The sequence below is a fragment of the Kazachstania africana genome, chromosome 5 (assembly GCF_000304475.1).
Source record: "Kazachstania africana CBS 2517 chromosome 5, complete genome".
Classification (NCBI taxonomy): domain Eukaryota; kingdom Fungi; phylum Ascomycota; class Saccharomycetes; order Saccharomycetales; family Saccharomycetaceae; genus Kazachstania; species Kazachstania africana.
The window spans coordinates 3,613-22,519 of NC_018944.1; the positions used below are offsets into that span (position 1 = coordinate 3,613).

The 18,907-nt window shown below is 37.8% G+C and overlaps 4 protein-coding genes across 4 annotated transcripts; 3 read left to right on the plus strand and 1 right to left on the minus strand.

Annotated features, from left to right (window-relative positions):
* Positions 1-2,459: 2,459 nt before the first annotated feature.
* On the minus strand, positions 2,460-4,859 carry KAFR0E00100 (uncharacterized protein; the record flags this gene model as incomplete). Its single annotated transcript, XM_003957249.1, has 1 exon — positions 2,460-4,859. The coding sequence occupies one exon, from the start codon at positions 4,857-4,859 to the stop codon at positions 2,460-2,462; it is 2,400 nt and encodes a 799-aa protein (XP_003957298.1).
* Positions 4,860-8,029: 3,170 nt separating this feature from the next.
* Positions 8,030-9,001, plus strand: KAFR0E00110 (uncharacterized protein; the record flags this gene model as incomplete). Its single annotated transcript, XM_003957250.1, has 1 exon — positions 8,030-9,001. One exon carries the CDS (start codon positions 8,030-8,032, stop codon positions 8,999-9,001), a length of 972 nt encoding a protein of 323 aa, XP_003957299.1.
* Positions 9,002-13,454: 4,453 nt separating this feature from the next.
* On the plus strand, positions 13,455-14,198 carry KAFR0E00115 (uncharacterized protein; the record flags this gene model as incomplete). Its single annotated transcript, XM_003957251.1, has 1 exon — positions 13,455-14,198. One exon carries the CDS (start codon positions 13,455-13,457, stop codon positions 14,196-14,198), a length of 744 nt encoding a protein of 247 aa, XP_003957300.1.
* A 1,529-nt stretch (positions 14,199-15,727) lies between these two features.
* KAFR0E00120 (alkene reductase) lies at positions 15,728-16,930 on the plus strand (the record flags this gene model as incomplete). Its single annotated transcript, XM_003957252.1, has 1 exon — positions 15,728-16,930. The coding sequence occupies one exon, from the start codon at positions 15,728-15,730 to the stop codon at positions 16,928-16,930; it is 1,203 nt and encodes a 400-aa protein (XP_003957301.1).
* Between the last annotated feature and the right edge of the window lie 1,977 nt (positions 16,931-18,907).

Genomic DNA, 18,907 nt, shown 5'->3' on the forward strand with positions numbered 1-18,907 from the left:
TTTCTAACAGCATGATAACTTCTTAAATGACAGTCTTGAGCCTGGAAAGATGAATCTTAAACATATTTTTTATCACTAACGTCATTTATAAGAGGCGTTCTGAACACTCCACCAGCAGGTGTCATTCATTCCATCATCTCTTTGTTTGTAATAATAGGAATAGACGCGTCATATTGTCATCTTCATTCTTCCACATACAGATATTATCCATTTTAATGATCACAAACCAGTATTAACCCTATCGTTGAGAATAAATACAACCAGTGTATTCTAACCTGTACTTTACAAAATAGGATCGGAAACCAGTCGGGAAATACGCAACCCCAAATTCTCATCAAACCAAATACGCCGATCACTTACCAGTGAGCCTTCATTAACACTGACTGTCAAAGTCTGATCACTATTTCTACACCATTATTCATTGCCTGAAGACCTTCCTTGAACATAACTTACCAGATGACTAAATAACTTCATTTCGATACCACCAGATCTGATGATTTTGTGAATTACATCACCTAACAGTAACGTTCTAGATCTATACGTACTTATTTTACTATTACTGGCTTATCTTACTTTGAAATATCTTTAAGATCTCTGACATTGTCTTCTCCTTTTATCAATTCCAAAGGCTACCGTTATATAGGGGTAATTGAAATCAGGGCAGTCCAATGTAATCACTTGCTAGTAATACAACTCCTCTCTTTTAAAAAACCATCGATGATCTATTTAAGCCTGTATCAGCAATTCTTCTTCCCCTTATCAAATTGATTGTACATCTCAGATCTATTGAATTGACGTCAAATCATTGTAAACCGACTATATGACCATCACTACTATCAAAGAATATGAATCCTCAACTTTTTAACACGCAATCGTCTCTATCAGCACTTGAACATCTATTTCATAGCTTCTTCCATTTTTCAGATCTCGAGGAAATCTACCTGAATAAACGTACTAATCTCGTTCTTCAGACGTCATTTTAATAACAATTGACCATAATTGTCTTAATCCTAGCCTAACAGGCATTCATATCTGCTATACTCATCACTTCTCTCTTTTCATCGATCTTCCTTGTTTCTTCAACTAGGAATGAATTAACTTTTTTTTTCAAATTTCGATCCTCGAGAAAAAAAGATTTAGTATAATTAGTACAAAGGGAGAACCATATTAATCATGTGAGAAATACAGCCATGTACACTTCCACCCAACGATTGGGACACTGACTGTCGTAGCCACCCCAGTCCAACAGTCACACAGCTCCAAACTACCGTCATCAACTTCAATTACACATATAATATACACATCAAAACTAAACATCTAACTCTCAAGAATACCCCTCCACTTATGAAAAAACACATCTAACACCACCACATAGACTGGACATTTCCCCTTCCTGTACGGAACTATCTCCATCATGTCCCTAATAAACAAAGGAAATATTTTGTAAGGGCTCACACCCTCCACCTCAATGACCTTGTTTACAATGTCCACATCTAACTCTGCTTCAAATGCCGCCCACAACATCAAAACCAGCACTCTTTAATAACCCTAAACTATATCAACGTCTATTTTCAAGAACAAATCGCCTCAGCTCTACATACTCACATAGGTAACAACCTAAAACTACCAAAAACAACGGACGAGCTTCATCATTGTAATTGACCTTACTCATGAATTTTTTCACAAACAGAGGAAATATCCTGTAGTTCGAAACATTGTCAATCCTAAGGTCCTGTTCAATTATCTTCCTGTCAGCTTCGATCTCGAATATACACCAAAGTAACACCATCAACTGCTCTACTTCCTTCCTTTCAATATATTTAAAAACATAATTGACCGTGTCACTCCCATAATAGTACTCCGCCAGTTCCTTCATCACAACCCTCTTGGGATGCTCCAGATTTCTGGGTCTGTTATTGTTATGGCCTGTTCACCAAGAAGAGCGTCCCGGAACCCAGTATCGATAAATGATCTGTGACCCTCATACCAGCTTTCAGCTGTTGTAATTCTCCCTCGAATAACCAGGTCCATAATATTCAGCTTTTTTCCTATTATTTCTTTCCACAGAAATCTAAACACAACAATCAAATCAACATCCACAGGCATCAAATTCTCCACCAATGTAACCGGCCAACTGCAAAATCTGCAAAATTTGACGTACATTTACTTCAATTTATTCATATTTCTCAGATGACGGACGACAAATGGATGGCCTTCTTCTATATTCAATTCTGCTTGCTGAGAGATAAAGTATCTGGTGTCGACAGTAGCAAACAGTAAGAGAAGCTCAGATACTAACGCACCGACAAATTTTTCCTTCACTGTTTGACATCTACAGTTGTACTTCGAGTAAAAACACTCCCCACACAGCGTCTCTAGCTTTTTCATTATCCATCTCAAAGCTTTTGGTGGATAAATTCCAGAGGGCATTTTTTTTATTTCGTCATTCCAGCCAAATCCTAAGACGGCCCCAGCGATCTTCTACTGTCTGGCAATGCCCTCAATATTCTCATTAGGGGGTCATCCTCGTCAATCTCCCTTCTCATTGAAGCTGCCCTGGTCACCATCACTTTCACATATCCTTCACCTCTTATTCTACCTATCATTTGGAGATACTCGATAATTGTCATGTTACAATCAATAACACAAACACAATTCACACTCGCACAATCTAAGCCATTCGAAATAAGCTTGGTTCCCAGAATAACTCTAGCGGGGGAATCAGGATTCTCAAAATCATCAAAGATAGATCTCTTCGTTTCACTGTCCAAATCCGCATGAACCATGCCTACTTCGTGGTTATTCACCCTTCTTCTCACAGCATCCATCGTCGCCTTGGCACCAAAGAAAAACACCGCCTTGCTAGCAGTGCTGTTCCCCAAGTAATTCAAAATCATGGCGGCAGTCCTCTCGACAATTTGTATTTTTCTTACGTTTTCTACGTCCACAGGTATATTTTGATTAGGTGCCTTTTTTACAGCATCTACATACAATCTCTTCTCCCACACTTCATTTTCTATTCTCCTTTCCTGGCATATTCTTTCCAACAACCACTCAGGCAGCTTAGCAAAAACAAACGCCACCTTCAAAAATGATTTCCAGTTGAGACCTTTCACTGAATGGAAAATGTCTCGAAATGATTTCTCTAGCCACAAGACATGGGCTTCATCAAAAACAAAAATGCCACGACTACGTCTTGTGCTGAACACCTTCTCACACCTTTTCATTGCATCAGCAACACCAGCATCTCCATAGCTATCAAAACAACCGACGAGTACATCCACGCCTGAAAGATTAGCTTCAGCATGCAGGTCTGTCAACATACCTGTTTCTCCAACCACCAAACCTGCGTTTTCCAACTTCGTACGTGTGGCCATCTTCAACGATTCGTAAGGAACAGCTACAAAATGGACATATTTCCCACGTTGCTTTCTCTTGAGAGCCAACATAGGCAGAATAAATGTTAAAGATCTCCCAAAGGCGGTGATTGCTTGAAGAGCCAGCAACCGTTCATTAGAATTCAGAACAGCACTAGTGAATCTTTCTTGAGCTGAGCTTTTAAACTCAAAGTTCTCAAACAGTTCACCGCCTGCTTTCAACAGATCATATATTCCTGCCTCGGCCTCATGACACTGACGTTCCTGTGGTTCTACAACAAGCGCCTCAAAAGTACGTTTTGTCTGTACAAGGGTGTACTGTGTTAATGATTGAAATTCTTGCGCTAGTTTTTTGTAAGCATAGTAATCATCGAAACTGCCGTTTGTTGGAAAGTCTCTACTTGGATTTACACCATAAACAACCTCGTGGGTTTGCTTGCTGTGTCCAAATAATGCTGGCGTACGTACCGGCACGACGTCACCTTCTAAAGAGGGCCTTATTATATCCTTCCACAAACCAGCAAGGCATTGTCTCAAGCCACTAATTTTCATATTCTCCCTTGCACTTCTTTTCTTTGGGTACTTCAACAAAATACCATTAAAAGTAGAAAGAGTCACCAACTTGAACCTCTCAACATCCACAAAAATACACGTGCACATAACAGCCAACCCAGCAGCCTGTTTTGTCCTGAGTTCCTCGATCAATGCTTCACTCGTTTCGACCAACTGGTTGGTCTCCTCATTGAATTCGTCACCATCAGTAGCTAACAGCTCTTCAGCTTCATGCTCAATTTCTTGACGAACGGCATTTGTGAAATGGCCAATAAGCATGCTACTGTCCGTCACGTCCAACATCTGGCTCAGCAATTCGATCTCAAACGGACGTAAAATGTACACAAACCAGAATAAGTTCCTTGTCACTGGTAGGTCCATCATGAATATTCTGTTATCGAACTTTCTGTTTTTGTTATACGTCACTCTGAAGTAGAAGAGACGAGTATCTGAGTCGACATACAGGTTTCTGGACGTACCGCCCACAGATAGTATACTCAACTCTGTATATCTCATTGGAAATCCCGTTGAGATCCATACGCTAGCCATGAGGAGTTTTGTCATCTTATTGATAAGTTTGATGACTTTTGTTCGAATCTCAGACACAGAGGCATCTTTCGGCCTCCTCCATTTGAAATAATGTGGGGCAGCATGGCATTGCGGTAATATTTTGAATATGCCATTTGTCATGGGATCTTCCTGCATAAGCTCAATGTTTTTATTACCTAGAACGATCATATAAGCAGTTGCAGGGCTGCCAAAAGTAAACCACTCTCTCAAAGCTGTTTGACACGTATCGTATTCTATGTGAAGATCATTCTTAATCCGTGAAATAAAATTTAGCGACAGAGTCTTGGTACCTAAACTCACAGAACCCTTTTCCAGGTCGGTTGTGACAAAGTTACGGGCTGCTATGTCCTCCTCGTTCATGACTTTCGAGTATAACGTTTTGAAATATCCATAAAAGTGTCATCCAAGGGAATGGCATGATACAACTATAGATGGCCTTATTTCAGAACGGTCGGTGGTTTCTTTAGGTTGAGTAGCTCTATAATTGTCGATGTAATGAAAAATAACATTTTTACTGTCCTAGTAGATGCAAGATCTCCTAAAGAAGAATAAGTTATACTAAATGCTCAAATACAAATAATAGCTCCCCCTATTGGGAGAAAGAATAACAGATCTTCAAAAAAAATCAATGATCGTATATACCAGCCATAAAATGGCGCGTATTTCAGACCATACCACGAGGTATCCTTACATAAGAATTTAGAACGGCACTATTTTATTTACATACAATTCATATAGTCTATAAACTGTCAAGTCTCTTCGATATAATAAAACATATAAATAGACATCAAATATTACTAAAAGTACATCTGTTTATAGCCTTCTTTGTATAAGAAGTTATTTGAGTAAGATCATTCTATTGGTTCATACTTACATCCAATTATTAAGTTATTTCTGATTCTAAGGATACTTTATCCAACTTCGATGTTCATTAACGTTTTCAGGTTTGGCTTGACATTCAAAGTTGCATATTTAGGAATTTTATCTTCAAATTGCATAGAAAAGTTTCCCAAGTATAAATATTTTTTAGATGACGTCGGAAAATATAGAAAGCCATTTCTATTAAGTCGATTTCAAGCTTGAACCAAGTTCAACAGCCTAATCAAAGCATTACTAAGAGATCAGTAATGGCGGCTCATTGGAAAAAGTTAATTGTAAAATACTTACTGTTAGTACTAGCGTCTGAATCATCAAAGGTTTTATCGAGATCGGATCCTTTCTGCTGTCATTCGGAAGGACTAGATCTGTCACTGTAATGGGGTGGTGACTGGACAGCTGACATAGAGGTAGTATTAGTATGTGAAAATCCAAAGTGAGGAAATATGTGTTAGTAGTATCATTGTATCTGTATAAATATCTACAGATAGCGGTTTATCTATTAGCGATCTAAGACTCATAAGGTATAACCTGCATGGCTCTGGACACAACGAAAAACTGTCCTACAGTGGATGATAGCATGAGCCAATAAGCGTCCGAATGTATGGTTTAACCGAATTGAAAATTCCTTTAAAAAGTCTTCTCAACAACAATATATGCGAAAGGTCAGATTCATGGAACTCATCTTAGAATTCTCTCCAATCTAGTGTATTTTTCCCGTGATATAGGTCTACTACAGCGATAGCAACGACAATGATACTATTTATTAAGAATGCTTGCTGTTAGTCAAAAAAATCGGTTGATAGAACAAATGTAATTGTAGCTTGTTCGTAATTTCATTCTTATCTGAACTTCAACAGGCTCAGGAAAAGATCTTCTCTATTATATAAATGGTGAAAGCGTATATATTATATTTTCAATTAGTGAAGCACTCTATTCCCAATGATATAGCTACGGAACTTGTCGCTGCCATGAAAACATACGCTCCGAAGCACTTCTTAGCACTTCCAGGCTGTCCTCTTGATATGGCTTCCAGCACTTCATTGGTACAAGCGACCCTTTTAATGTCTCTTGCAGCAATTGCAATCTCTTCAAAGAAAACGGCGCCAGATGTACGCCATACAGGTGGCCAAAGAGATGGTACCAAAACAGCTGGATCTAAGGATCTAGCAAGTACTGCCCTGAATAGAAGTGGCCCAAAAAAAAGGAAGACAGTTATCAATAAAATTCTGAATATTACTTTCACACCGATTCTTCTTCCATGCTGTAGCGGATACTTGTCTCCTCCGTCTCTCATTGACATTTATGGATATATATGACAAAATTGATAAAGTATTGTGGTTTATTCTTGAAATCTTCACCTTCTATATGCTCGGAAAAACAGAGCAGTAGCCTGAACCTCTGCTTAAAATGGAGGTCTTCTCAAAACTGATCAAGCCCTATTTATTTGTTTTTGGATTTGAGAGAACATTTTACTCTGCCGAAAATAGTATTGAACATTTTACTGTAGAGGTTTCATTAGCATACACCAAGCCTACGTTGAGATAAGAGCTTTACAAGTGAATATATTTAGTGATATATACGAGGAAATCAGAAAGGATAAATTAGCGCGGAATAACAACAGCTCAAAAAAACAGGAACACCATTTTGCTGCTGCATGGAACATACAACAAAGCAAATCGTTCGATAAAAATTCTCTAAGATTGTTTATGCAGCCACTCAGAAGAGGGACTACTTTTGACACTTTCGAGATATGATTCTATGAGTACAGTAAATTCGAAGTTCTTCCATATTCCCTTTCTGGTACCTGAATTTGGGAATAAGAAGTTTGTTCATACATATGAATTTTTTCAAGAGCCAAAACATATTTTCAAAAACTTGATCATAGAAGTGCCTTGAATAGTAGTGTTTGCTCCTAATGTATTGCGGTTCTTTGTATCAACTACGTTTTCTTCTGAAAGAATTGATCAACTAGATAGAAACAACATGAATGAAAATTATATAACTATAAAGTAAATAGCTCTATATAAAACTCGAATATAGTATTGAAAATTGTTCGGTTTTTCATTAGTAATTAGTGAAATTTGCCTGCAGCAATCCTAAGCGGGCCATAGCTTATGATGTCATGACGTTCTCCGCCAAGCTACTGAATACACCCGGAGGAAATATAGTGTGTCCAAAAAAGAAAATTATATGAGCACCCGTATGGAGAGACCCTCAAGATGAAAAGATCTGAAACGTTTAATTGTTGGGACGTTACCGAGCTCGTTACTAGGAAGATTTCACAGAAGTTCCATTTCTACCGAACAAATTGACATTTACATATTCTTCAAAAACAAAGTTAAACTTTAATTACAAGCTCAAAAGCTCAGTTTTATATACAACATTTACATAATCTTTCAGTATTATGAATACCCTCAAAATAAGCTGTACTACGCCAGGCATGCATATAGATATATATGCCTATGTGCATACAAGAAAATGCTGTCGTGAAAATTTTTGGAGTGTGCTTTCTATAATATATAAAGAGGGCAAATTGCTAAGACTTTTATTCAAAAATCGAGTTCTTCTGATATATATCTTCCTTGCTGTCATTTTTTTATATTACTAAAGAATCTGTATAGTGACAATTCAGGCTGAAAAACACTGATACAATGTCTTTACTTTTCTTAAAAAAAATGTTAAGAACAGGCGCATTATTGGGTTTATGCAGTTTAATGCTTTGCGCAATGCCCGGTTTTGGAACCCATGCTGTCGCTTTGGTTAAGAGAGGTTGGAAGAGCTTTCTTCTTAATGCAGGTACTGTATTTTTTGGTGAGATTGCAACAGGTGCGTATTATGTGAAAGCCCTTACATGTAATGAGGCTGCTATGGTGGCAATTATTGGCGCGAACGTTGAAGGTGCAGTGGCTTGTATTGGTGCTTATGTTGTCGGTGCTGCTGCTGCGGCTATATTTGCTGGACTCGCTGCAGAAGGTGGTAGCGCTGGTTGGGTTTGGTGGAAGGGATCAGGGATTGCCAAAAGGGATACGGTTATCACTCAAGAGTTACCGCTCGCTAATATGACACTGTACGGTGGCCCAGCAGTTACAAGCTATCATATTGACTACCTTAATCAAACTCTAGGAAAGTATTTTGAGAATGTAGGTTTTGTTTCAAAAGCCGGTAATGGACTGGAAGATGGCATTACAAAACGTAGCATCTTGCCTGAAATGGTAGTTTGGAGAATCGAAGAATCTACCCATAATGTGACAGTATTGGTCGCTGACGAGCATTTTGAAAAATCTGTCACTGCTTACAGGTCATATATTGATAGCAATTACACCTACTTTGGCAAACGTGATGACGGCGAATGGTTAAGTTATAATACATATGGCTTTAATGTTGCTGCTTCTGAGTTTTGGGCTTTGGATATGAAAGAAGACGCCAATGCAGCAGCGAACGACATCGGAAATATGGTTGTTTCTCAAATTCAGCCATGCACGGAAACAGATTGTTATGGGGTAGAAAATAAATTCTGTGCTTCTTGGGGAGATAGTGAAACAATGGGAGACCGGTCTATTATCGTCGGAGAAGTTTATATTGCCGCATACGGGGGAATTGATACTGAATGTCAAAGTGGTTAGAAATAATCACGTTACAACTTACTGTGATAGTGATCCATTTTTGTATCTTATTTCTGTCGGGTGTAGTATTAGCAATTTATGTAAGATAGTTCTTTTATATATGTCATCCTTCATGGTACTAGATGTGTATTACAACCATTAGAAATTTCGCTTACGTTCAAAAGTATTAAAAAAATATAGATCTTGTAAGTCTGGCTATAATACTTTGAAGCTATAGCATTGGATTTCAAGCCACTCTTGTGTAAAATGTAATTGAAATAAATAAGCAAGACAATCCAAAAATAGGCTTATAACACCCGTAAATCTTCAGAAGTAGAATTTTTCAGATTTCACCCCAATGTAGCCATCGTTTTTGAAATGACAAGGCATCTTTACCATGAAGTAGAGGTCGCGAGGTTTTATTGGCATACTTCCCAACTAACAGTTAATCAAAGTTTCAATTGCCGAGAGGGAGTTAGAACACTTGAAAAATGTAAAAACACAGAACGTTGACTAATTTCCTTCTCAGAATGGATACTATAACTTTACGAGGGTAAATTATCTTCAATAGTAACAAATCTCTCTTTAACAATCACAGACAAACCAATAGGGAACAGTTCGTTGCTTCGGGCAACCGCAAAATCCTAAATTGTACCTTATCTCTTTTTCAACTTCATCAGTTGAGAATGATTGATATATTTTGCCATTAGTTCCTAACCCTATATGTTGAAATAACAATAGCAGGGCGAATGATACTAGACGGTAAATGGGAGGTAAAACAACATGGTTTTTCGTCTTCGTCGCAATCAAAATAACCAAAGAGTTTGATAAAGACTTTTAGAGCATCTAATATATTCCTATATGATCTCATCTAAACAACAGGTATGGACCCATGCTGTAAAATATTGGTGCAAACTGTTTTCCATCAACAAATTGTATGCAGCACCACACAAATATTTATAACATCATTAAGCACAACAAAACTGTTTACCTTTTCAACGTCAATCACTGATAGAAAGCCCAGATCTGACTGAGAATATTTAGACCTCGCGACGCTGCCGACAAGCGGGCGATAAATTGATAGATACTATTATCATGATCTCTGAAAAAAACAGCCGGAAGAGTGAGACGTTTGGCAAAAGTTGGTCTATCCTAAGATCATAAATGATCAACTAGGCTATGGTTTCTAATTCCAATATATAATAAGACGCTGAATTTTGGGAGCATTTCATTATCGACCAGCTGTGACTTATGTTCATTCCTTCTAGCCATCGAGACAGACAGTAATTGTAGCGAGTACTTACGATAGGAGTTCTTCACAAAGTATTGCGTTAAAACCTTATTTATTACTACATAAACTAAGCAATAGAAAAATCAAAATTGAAAGACGAAGAAGAAAAAGAGAGTACATGTCTAGCAATCCATTGCTCTACTGGGGTTTTGACCTTTTTGTCCGGCAGCAATATACTGGTAAACTGGAAAAAAGTATTTACGCTGTTCAGCTTGTATATACCTTACTTCGCGGGAAATTATATCGGCATGTTCCATTGCAAGAGTCGGTTTTCAAACCTGGACTAGTACGTTAAAGACATGCTACCGGTGAAGCTGCAACAGTTTGGTAAGATAGTTGTAGTTGTTGTGTCACTTCGACTCATCTTAGGAGAATCATTGATACGTACAGATCCCATGATACTAAGAGCTATATAGGGAGACCAAAATTTAAGTTGGCGCTTGAGGATTGTTGAGCCAACTGTAATTTTATTGAGCTTCTGACTTTTATTCGTAGTAAAAATATAAATTAAAAGTTCAAACCTCTAACTTTCCTTTCGTAAAGAAAAAAAATTCTTACAACATATTTTGGTACAGAATGCATGGCAATAACCTCAACTAGTTCAACTGGCCAAAATGCTTGATGAACCTCATTATACTTGAATGTAATAAACAGACTCAATTTCGATAATGGGGCATTTTCGGACCCCGCCTCTGGAAAAAAATGACGTCGACGACGGATGTCACTGGAAAATACAACGTTAGGTATGTTGTGAAAATAGCGTCGCATCACTTCGAGTTAGTACACCGAAGGTCAAGAAATATCATAAGAGTTGACAAACCCAGAACTATGACGGTTGGGTAATAAACTAGCATGAAGATAACGATGCAAGTCTGAAAAGCGGGGGAGGTAGTCAAAGGCTTGTAATGAGGTTCGTGAGGCCTACAAAAAATCGTTCGAGTGAATGGGATCGAATATAAATGATGAAATATAAATAGTTGAGTAAATACTATTTGCATCTGATAAATTCATTCCATTCTCCCTATTTGCTAGATATTAAAAGAACAACTTACTGCCAAACATTTATCGACACGTTGTTAGATTGGGCATTAAAAAGTTACATCATTTATCCTAAACCAGTTAGAACATGTTTATACTGGTATTTTTATTTTTGGTAAAAGTTGCGTTTTGTCAAGTTACTATTCCACATCTCACAAATTCGTTCCCAACTTCCGTAGATGGATGTAAGACAGGGAGCTTCATAACGTCCCGTGAACTTTCTGCTTATTGGGATGGTGACTTACCTTATACTAATACCGAGGTCAACATTGGAAGTGCAGTTCAAACCCCTTACACAGTTCTCGTTGCCGCTCAGGGCAATATTCAGGCCATCAAGGTAACCGACACAGACTCTGGTTACTAGGTTTCTACGGAGGTATGCAGCTCGATGAAGTCACAAGCTTAGCGGCCACGCTTTGTAGTGGTCTGCTCCTGGAGTTTGACGGTATTAACAATTACTTCTACGTGGAATCTATTAATGGTGATCCAAAGACTACGTTTTGATTTATCATTGCTAAAGAAGGTTATAAGGAGTATGTCAATGAAGGGGTCAAGATGTGGAGTATGGGTAGAAGCTATTACTTTTACACAAGTGGCCAATCTATTGGAGAAGTGAATTTCTGTGAACGTTTTGCAGACGAAGCATATACCCCGGTAAACTCTGATGGTTTCGGTGAGTGTATCTCAGTCTTCTATGATTCCTCAAAAAGTTTCGAAGAGCAGACTGGCTTGACAGATGATCTTCTTTATATCTACAATAATGGCACTGTTTCATTCAACGACGGTGACAAAGTTTGTATGACTATCGGTACTGCTACAGCATGAGCCACACTTTTTGCTATCAATTCAAGATTTTGGCCATTTCATTATTACCACTACTTGAAAGTTCGTATACGCAAATTTATTTATCTATTTTTATGTTTTATGTATGACAATAGCACAATAGCCACCTTCTAAAGTTGCATAGCTCATTTTGTGGTATCTCTACTTAAAAATACAGCTCTTTATATGATATCGTACACAGGATAAACAGGTCAGAATGGCCGCGTTAGACGTTCGAGTATTGAAAAGCAGTAAAAAGAGCATGTCAAGGTACGTATCTTGTATCTTCTTAGGTCTTATCCCCAATATTTTGCAAGCTTCTCAAATCCTAAAGGTAGATAGATGCAGGGATTTCTCTGCCCCATAGTAATGACACTATTACAAATATTTAATTCAGTTAGTGCCAATCATAGACGCTAAAGTCAGCTTTCCACTTGAACCTCGGTACATCCATATTGCGACAGCCGGTTTTTTATTATAGTTAATAGGGAAGGATATTGTTACTCAGCTGAGACTTTTCAGCTACAGATGCGAGCAGCCATGATGATCACAGTACAAAGATAAAGAGCTGCAAACTACATATCTCTAAGCGCACTTTCTAGATGGAATAATGTAGAAAGTTTCGAAAAGCTTCAAAACTCATTAATCGGTGAAAGTATTTATTTTGGATTAACCAACACTCCGGTAAACAAAAACTTTTTACAGCAGTTACGAATACAGCGCAATTGAAACATTTACTGAAACTCCGACGAATGTGGACGGCCTCAACCTAGCTTCCGCGACTGTTAAATGACCCCCATTACAATCATTGCATGTAATTACCTTTTCTGGCATTGAGATAAACGGAGAACTTTAAAGCGACAGAGCGATTTACATACCCCGCACATGAAAAATGACGTCAAAGAATGATTTCAGACGGAGATCCAATTTAGGTATGTTTCAGTCATACCTCTAACTGAATCAGTACGATAATGACAAGTTGAGGTTCAAACGTTAGAATTAGTCCTGGAAAGATGTGGAAATAGAAGAAAGTATATTCGAAAGATTTACGCACGAGACAGCAATTGGCGTTCTTGCAGCTATAGTGTGAAACTCCCAAGGGTGAATTAATCGGACAAATAGAACAAAATAAACGTATAAATAGGCCATTGTATTATCATTTATCTCTAAAAAATTCAACAATCTTATATTTTACTAAATTCAAAAAAAAAAACAACAACAATCCACTGTTAATGAATTTATATAATTGATTTTCCAGCTACCATTAATTTATCGCACTTTACAAGCTCGTCTAAACTAACATTAAAATCAACAAACGACGAAATGTTCCTATTAATCCTGTATTTTTTACTTCCTCTAGCCCTCTGTGAAATAACTATACCAGATGTGGGCGATGGATGGTTTCCCACTTCATCAAGCGATTGCGGCACTAATCTAATTTCCGCTCACAGTTTTTATGCTTATTGGGATGGCGACTTGCCAAATTCTAATGATGTCAACTTTGCAGGTGCTCTAGACGATATTGTGCTGGTTCGAGATAATGCAGGGGGAAATATTCAAGCAATCAGAGTAAGTCAGGATGATTACATGATAGGCACATTTGGAGGTAATCAGCTTGACTCTATATCTAGCGACCTTCTCGATACTTATGCTGCTGTTCTAATAGTCGAAAATGGAATAAATGATTACTTTTATATTGAATCTATTACCGGTGACCCAAAAACTACCTATGGGTTTATCGCCGCAACAGGAGATCTAAGTTTTGAGTATGTCACTGAGGCAATAAAGTTTTGGAGTAGGGGTGAAAGCTACAATTTTGCCACCAGCAGACAATTTATTAATGAATATAATTTATGCGAGCACTCAGCCGACGACGCATATACCTTGATCAACTCGTCATATTTTGGTGACTGCATTTCGATTACTTATAACTCTTCACAAACTTTAGAGGAGCAGACTGGCTTAGCAACTGATCTTCTCTATGTTTACAATGGTGGTACAACTTCTTTTAATGACGGCGATAAGGTCTGTGTTTCTATTGGTGCTGTCCCCGACAATACTCAATAGCTTTTACTAAGCCGCAACTGAACATATTATATTATTTGTTTCAATTAAACACGTTCTCCTGCTGGCTATTTTTCTCTCTGCTTGGTATTTAAACATATGCTAAGTTTTATTTTTATATTTAAGTATTGGTGTAATTCAACAAAAAAGTTATATATATGAGTGGTGGTGTCGCCTCTCATATTCAACCCTTAAGCTCTTCTTTGGTCTAGTATATTATTTTAGTGGCTATGTCGTAGTTAAACTTGCGCTGCCTGTGTTAAAACACCATTAAGCAAAGGTCCAAGGTGTCTCCGTAACATTCGATAAAGGGCAGCTTACAATATAATCAATATCGACAGTTTACCGTGAAAATTTGCACAGTGAGACTATGTAATGAGTACGTCTGGTTTACTATCGGTCCTTGTTATCTCTGGTACAGTAGCCTCTTGTATTGATAACAAAGGAACGTATGTGACTAAACAAAAAGTTGTTATCTCAGGGACGTTCAAAATGCGGTAATCACCATGACCTTGCAAAAAGTCACCAATGACCTTATATTAATTTTCTCACATTAATAGGGCGTACTGGTTTGCATATTTTAATCTTAGTCCACACGTAAACTCTGAAATTCGTCAAGTTCTTCTTGAAAATTTGTCTTGAAAATTTCTTGGTAGCGCCTTCGATTTCAGGAGAGGGAACTGAAAGTAGATAATATTTCCTACCCGTCACTTTCAAAAAAGGCTTATTTCTCTCGTTTGATTCATTATACAGACTGTAGATTCAGAACTGAGAATTGCTAGTATCTTAGATTGTCTTACCGCAGGATACACTGTATGTACGATTATATTAAGAAACCATATCAATGTTTAAAGATGGTGTCACAGCGACGTGAAACCAAAAAAATGTCTCTCAGGCAATTTTGTCACCTTCAGATGTATAACAATCAGACACTTCCAGAATATGAAATTTGGATCGTTTTCATACTATATAGATGTGCACAGCTCTCTTTATTGCATAAAAATCAAAACTACCTTCAGCAACGGTTGCTGTTTCACCTACCCAATTCATATATATTTCCCTTTGAGAGGCAGGAACAATCCCTTATTTGTTCTGTATATTATTATTAGTAAGTCTTGACAGCTCGTAACATTAAAAATTCGGAAGTTTCTCTTTTACAGTCATTTCTTCTTGCTACAAAGGATCTCAATTCTAAGTCGCTGATGGTTCGAGGCGGCGGGGTATCTTTCCGTTCCTCGACGGAAAGGTGGAAGTACGGAACACTTTACGCGGCGTGGTGAGAAAGAACGCAGACATTTATACGGATACGCGGATACGCGGTACACGGAAAAGATGGTACATTGACTTATTATACAATTAATATTTTCCAAGTAACTGGTAACATAAGCACTTTATTTTTATGACATATTACTTTACCTTCAACATTGGAAAGTGTATAAAAGCAGCTCATTTTTCTAAATATATTTCAATTATGTTATTTTCCACTCTCTTATAACAAAGATAATTACTACTAGAAATCTAGCACTACCAAAATGCCATTTGCTGAACAAAAGAATGCAGTTCCTTTAGAAGGTACCAACCTATTTAAGCCAATCAAGATTGGTAACACTACCTTAAGTCACCGTGCCGTTATGGCACCTTTGACTAGATTAAGAGCTAGCTGGCCTGGTCAGGTACCTAACACTAAGCTTGCCACTGAATATTACGATCAACGTTCCAAAAGAAAGGGTACAATGATTCTTTCCGAGGCTGCTGTAATTTCTCCCCAAACTGGTGGTATCAACCATGCTCCTGGTATTTGGAACGACGAACAAGTTGCTGAATGGAAGAAGATCATCAAGAAGGTCCATGACAACGGATCCTACTTTTGGGTCCAGTTTTGGGCTCTAGGTAGACATGCGCATCCTGGTAATTTAGCTGGAGACGGTTTGAGATATGTCTCTGCTTCTGATGATGTATACATTGACCCTGTTCGTGAAGAAATCGCTATGTATGCAAACAACCAACAGCACGGATTGACCAAAGAAGAAATCAAGAGTTTCGTTGCTGATTTTGCCAATGCCGCCAAAAACTCCATCAAAGCCGGTGCTGATGGTGTCGAAGTTCACAGTGCTTTCGGTTTTATCTTAAACCAATTTTTAGACCCAAAATCAAACAAAAGGACTGATGGATATGGTGGTTCAATTGAAAATAGATCTCGTTTCACCTTAGAAGTTATTGATGCATGCATTGACGCCGTTGGTGCCGAAAGAGTTGGTGTGAGGTTATCTCCTTGGGCTGTATACGGTTCTATGTCTGGTGGTGAGGATCCTACATTATTAGCAACGTATGCTTACATTCTTGGTGAATTAGAGAAGAGAGGCAAAGCTGGAAACCGTATAGCATTCATTGATCTTATTGAACCTCGTATCACTGACCCTTTCTCACCAGAAGGTCAAAATGAATACAAAAAGGGTAACAATGACTTCGCTTATTCTGTTTGGAAGGGACCAATCATTAGATCTGGTAATCTAACTTTGCATCCTAAGGCTGTGAAAGAGATGGTTGAAGATGAAAGAACTTTAGTTGCTTATGGTAGATTCTGGATTTCAAATCCTGATTTGATTGATCGCGTCGAAAAGGGATTACCATTAAACAAATATGACAGAAAAACATTCTTCGGACGTACTGAGGTAGGATTAACTGATTATCCAACTTATGAGGAAGCGTTGAAGTTGGGATGGGATAAGAAATAGTCTTTCTTAGATTAATCTTTTTTTTTTTTTTGTGAAAGTTGAATTTATTTCAGAAACCTTATATACTTATAACGTATTAATTCTATATATGATAAGTTCCACAATTTTCTCATTCCTAGTCTGTCACAATACTTGGCAATATTTTGTCATTTCTACGCTTTACTTCTTTCACTTCATTTTTTTTATGGGATTTTCGATATAAAGGAAATAAGAAAACTGAAGCGACTAGTACAAAGAGAAAAGGAAAAAAGAAGCATTATTACCCCATAAACTAGTCCGTTGCTTATAGGAATCAATTAGCTTTTCTGAACAACAGCTGAAAAACGTCTATGGCAGCCATTACTTATTCTTTTTAGGTTCTGTGATAGAAAAGGTATCTGACTATAATGTTGGTACTTTTGCAGCTGTGTTGATTGTTAATTCATATACTATTAGCGCCTCTTCTTCGAAAAACGTACAAGAAATTCAGTTATACTTAGGGGTGTGTATATATGTACTTTGTACCTGTTCCACGATATGAGTCCATGTAGTCGGAAGTTTTGCGAAATTAGCCGTGACGATGGCGTGGAACCATTGAAAATAGAATATACTACGAATATAAGAATAGTGTGAAAAAGTGAATCGGTTATCTTCCGGACCTCTTGGGAGTCAGTTATTCCTAAATTTAATGACAAGTGGCAATGTTTTGGTTAAGCTTAATAACTTTTATTGATTGAATCTAATGTTTATGTATGCTGATTGTTTACTTCTCAGTGAAGTTGATCAATGGAGCAACTTCTTCAAGATCAGATCTTCGCTTTTATCTCGTTCGAGGAAAAAGGAAAATTTTGCAATGAAGTATTAGCAAGAGTTAATGTATGACATAAAGATGGTAAAATTCCGTCCCATTGATAAGTACAATGTGTGTTAGGAACAGTAGGAGAAGATGAATTAGAACATGCCCAGTGAGTTCGCAGCAGAACAGACGTCAATGCCAATCACTCTCAATCAAAGAGATGGGATGCGAGAGTCTGGTGCAGCTTCATCTATTAAAGACCATATTACGGGATATTCTTATATAAGAAGGTAGAACTCTATTTGTTCGCCTTATATGTAATTCATAAACGTCTAATCCGTAGCTTTATTTCAGTAAATTAACGAGTATAAACCACCAACTATCTCGTTTTCCTGCATCTCTCCGATTCGTCTCACCCAACCGTAAAAGTGACAAAATTTTCATTTTCTTGAAGTGCAGGTTCGGAGAGTTTTGATTACAAGCTAAATGTTTGAAGTGCTTCTTCGCACTATAAATCTTTGAATTACATATTCTATGTATGGGGTGAAATGCTACAGTCTGTATAACTCGAACTAATTATATTCCTATTATGTCTGCCAAACCTACCTACCCAGAATCAACAGTACTCCAGCGGGTTAGGCTTCCTGGAGGTTCCTGACTGGCAACAGCGTGAATTTGTGAGCTTTTTTTCCAATGCCGAAAGTCAAGTCGCTAGCGTCTGCTTCGTAAGCAAATGCACCGTTATTACGGTAAGGCAGTGGATATGAAACGGCGGGCACTAAGCTGTAACAGCATCACCGACAAGCAGAACTGAGCTCTAGTTTGATAGCTATATTAAATTAGTAATAGTAGTCCAAGCAAACGTATTTCCACCTTCAGTTGAAAGGCATTTCATGCAACACACTTATGACAAGATGAACTTCAGCTGGGCCAACATCAACAAGTTGACAAGCTCAACTTTTTGGCTCCCTCTAAACAAAACGGCTTTTGTAAAGTTATCGGAGTTCCCTTAGCCATTCTATTCTAAACGGAATTGAATGCAGTTGCACCTAGAAATCACTAGATATTAGCCGGTTTATATAGGAAATGGCTTAATGGTTACAGTGCTCCAAGTTGAGCATGTAGTCCGCAGCGTTCCAATATATACAGAGTAAATATGTCACTCTTGAACTGAATGGTGATGGTGGAACTGTTGTACGTCA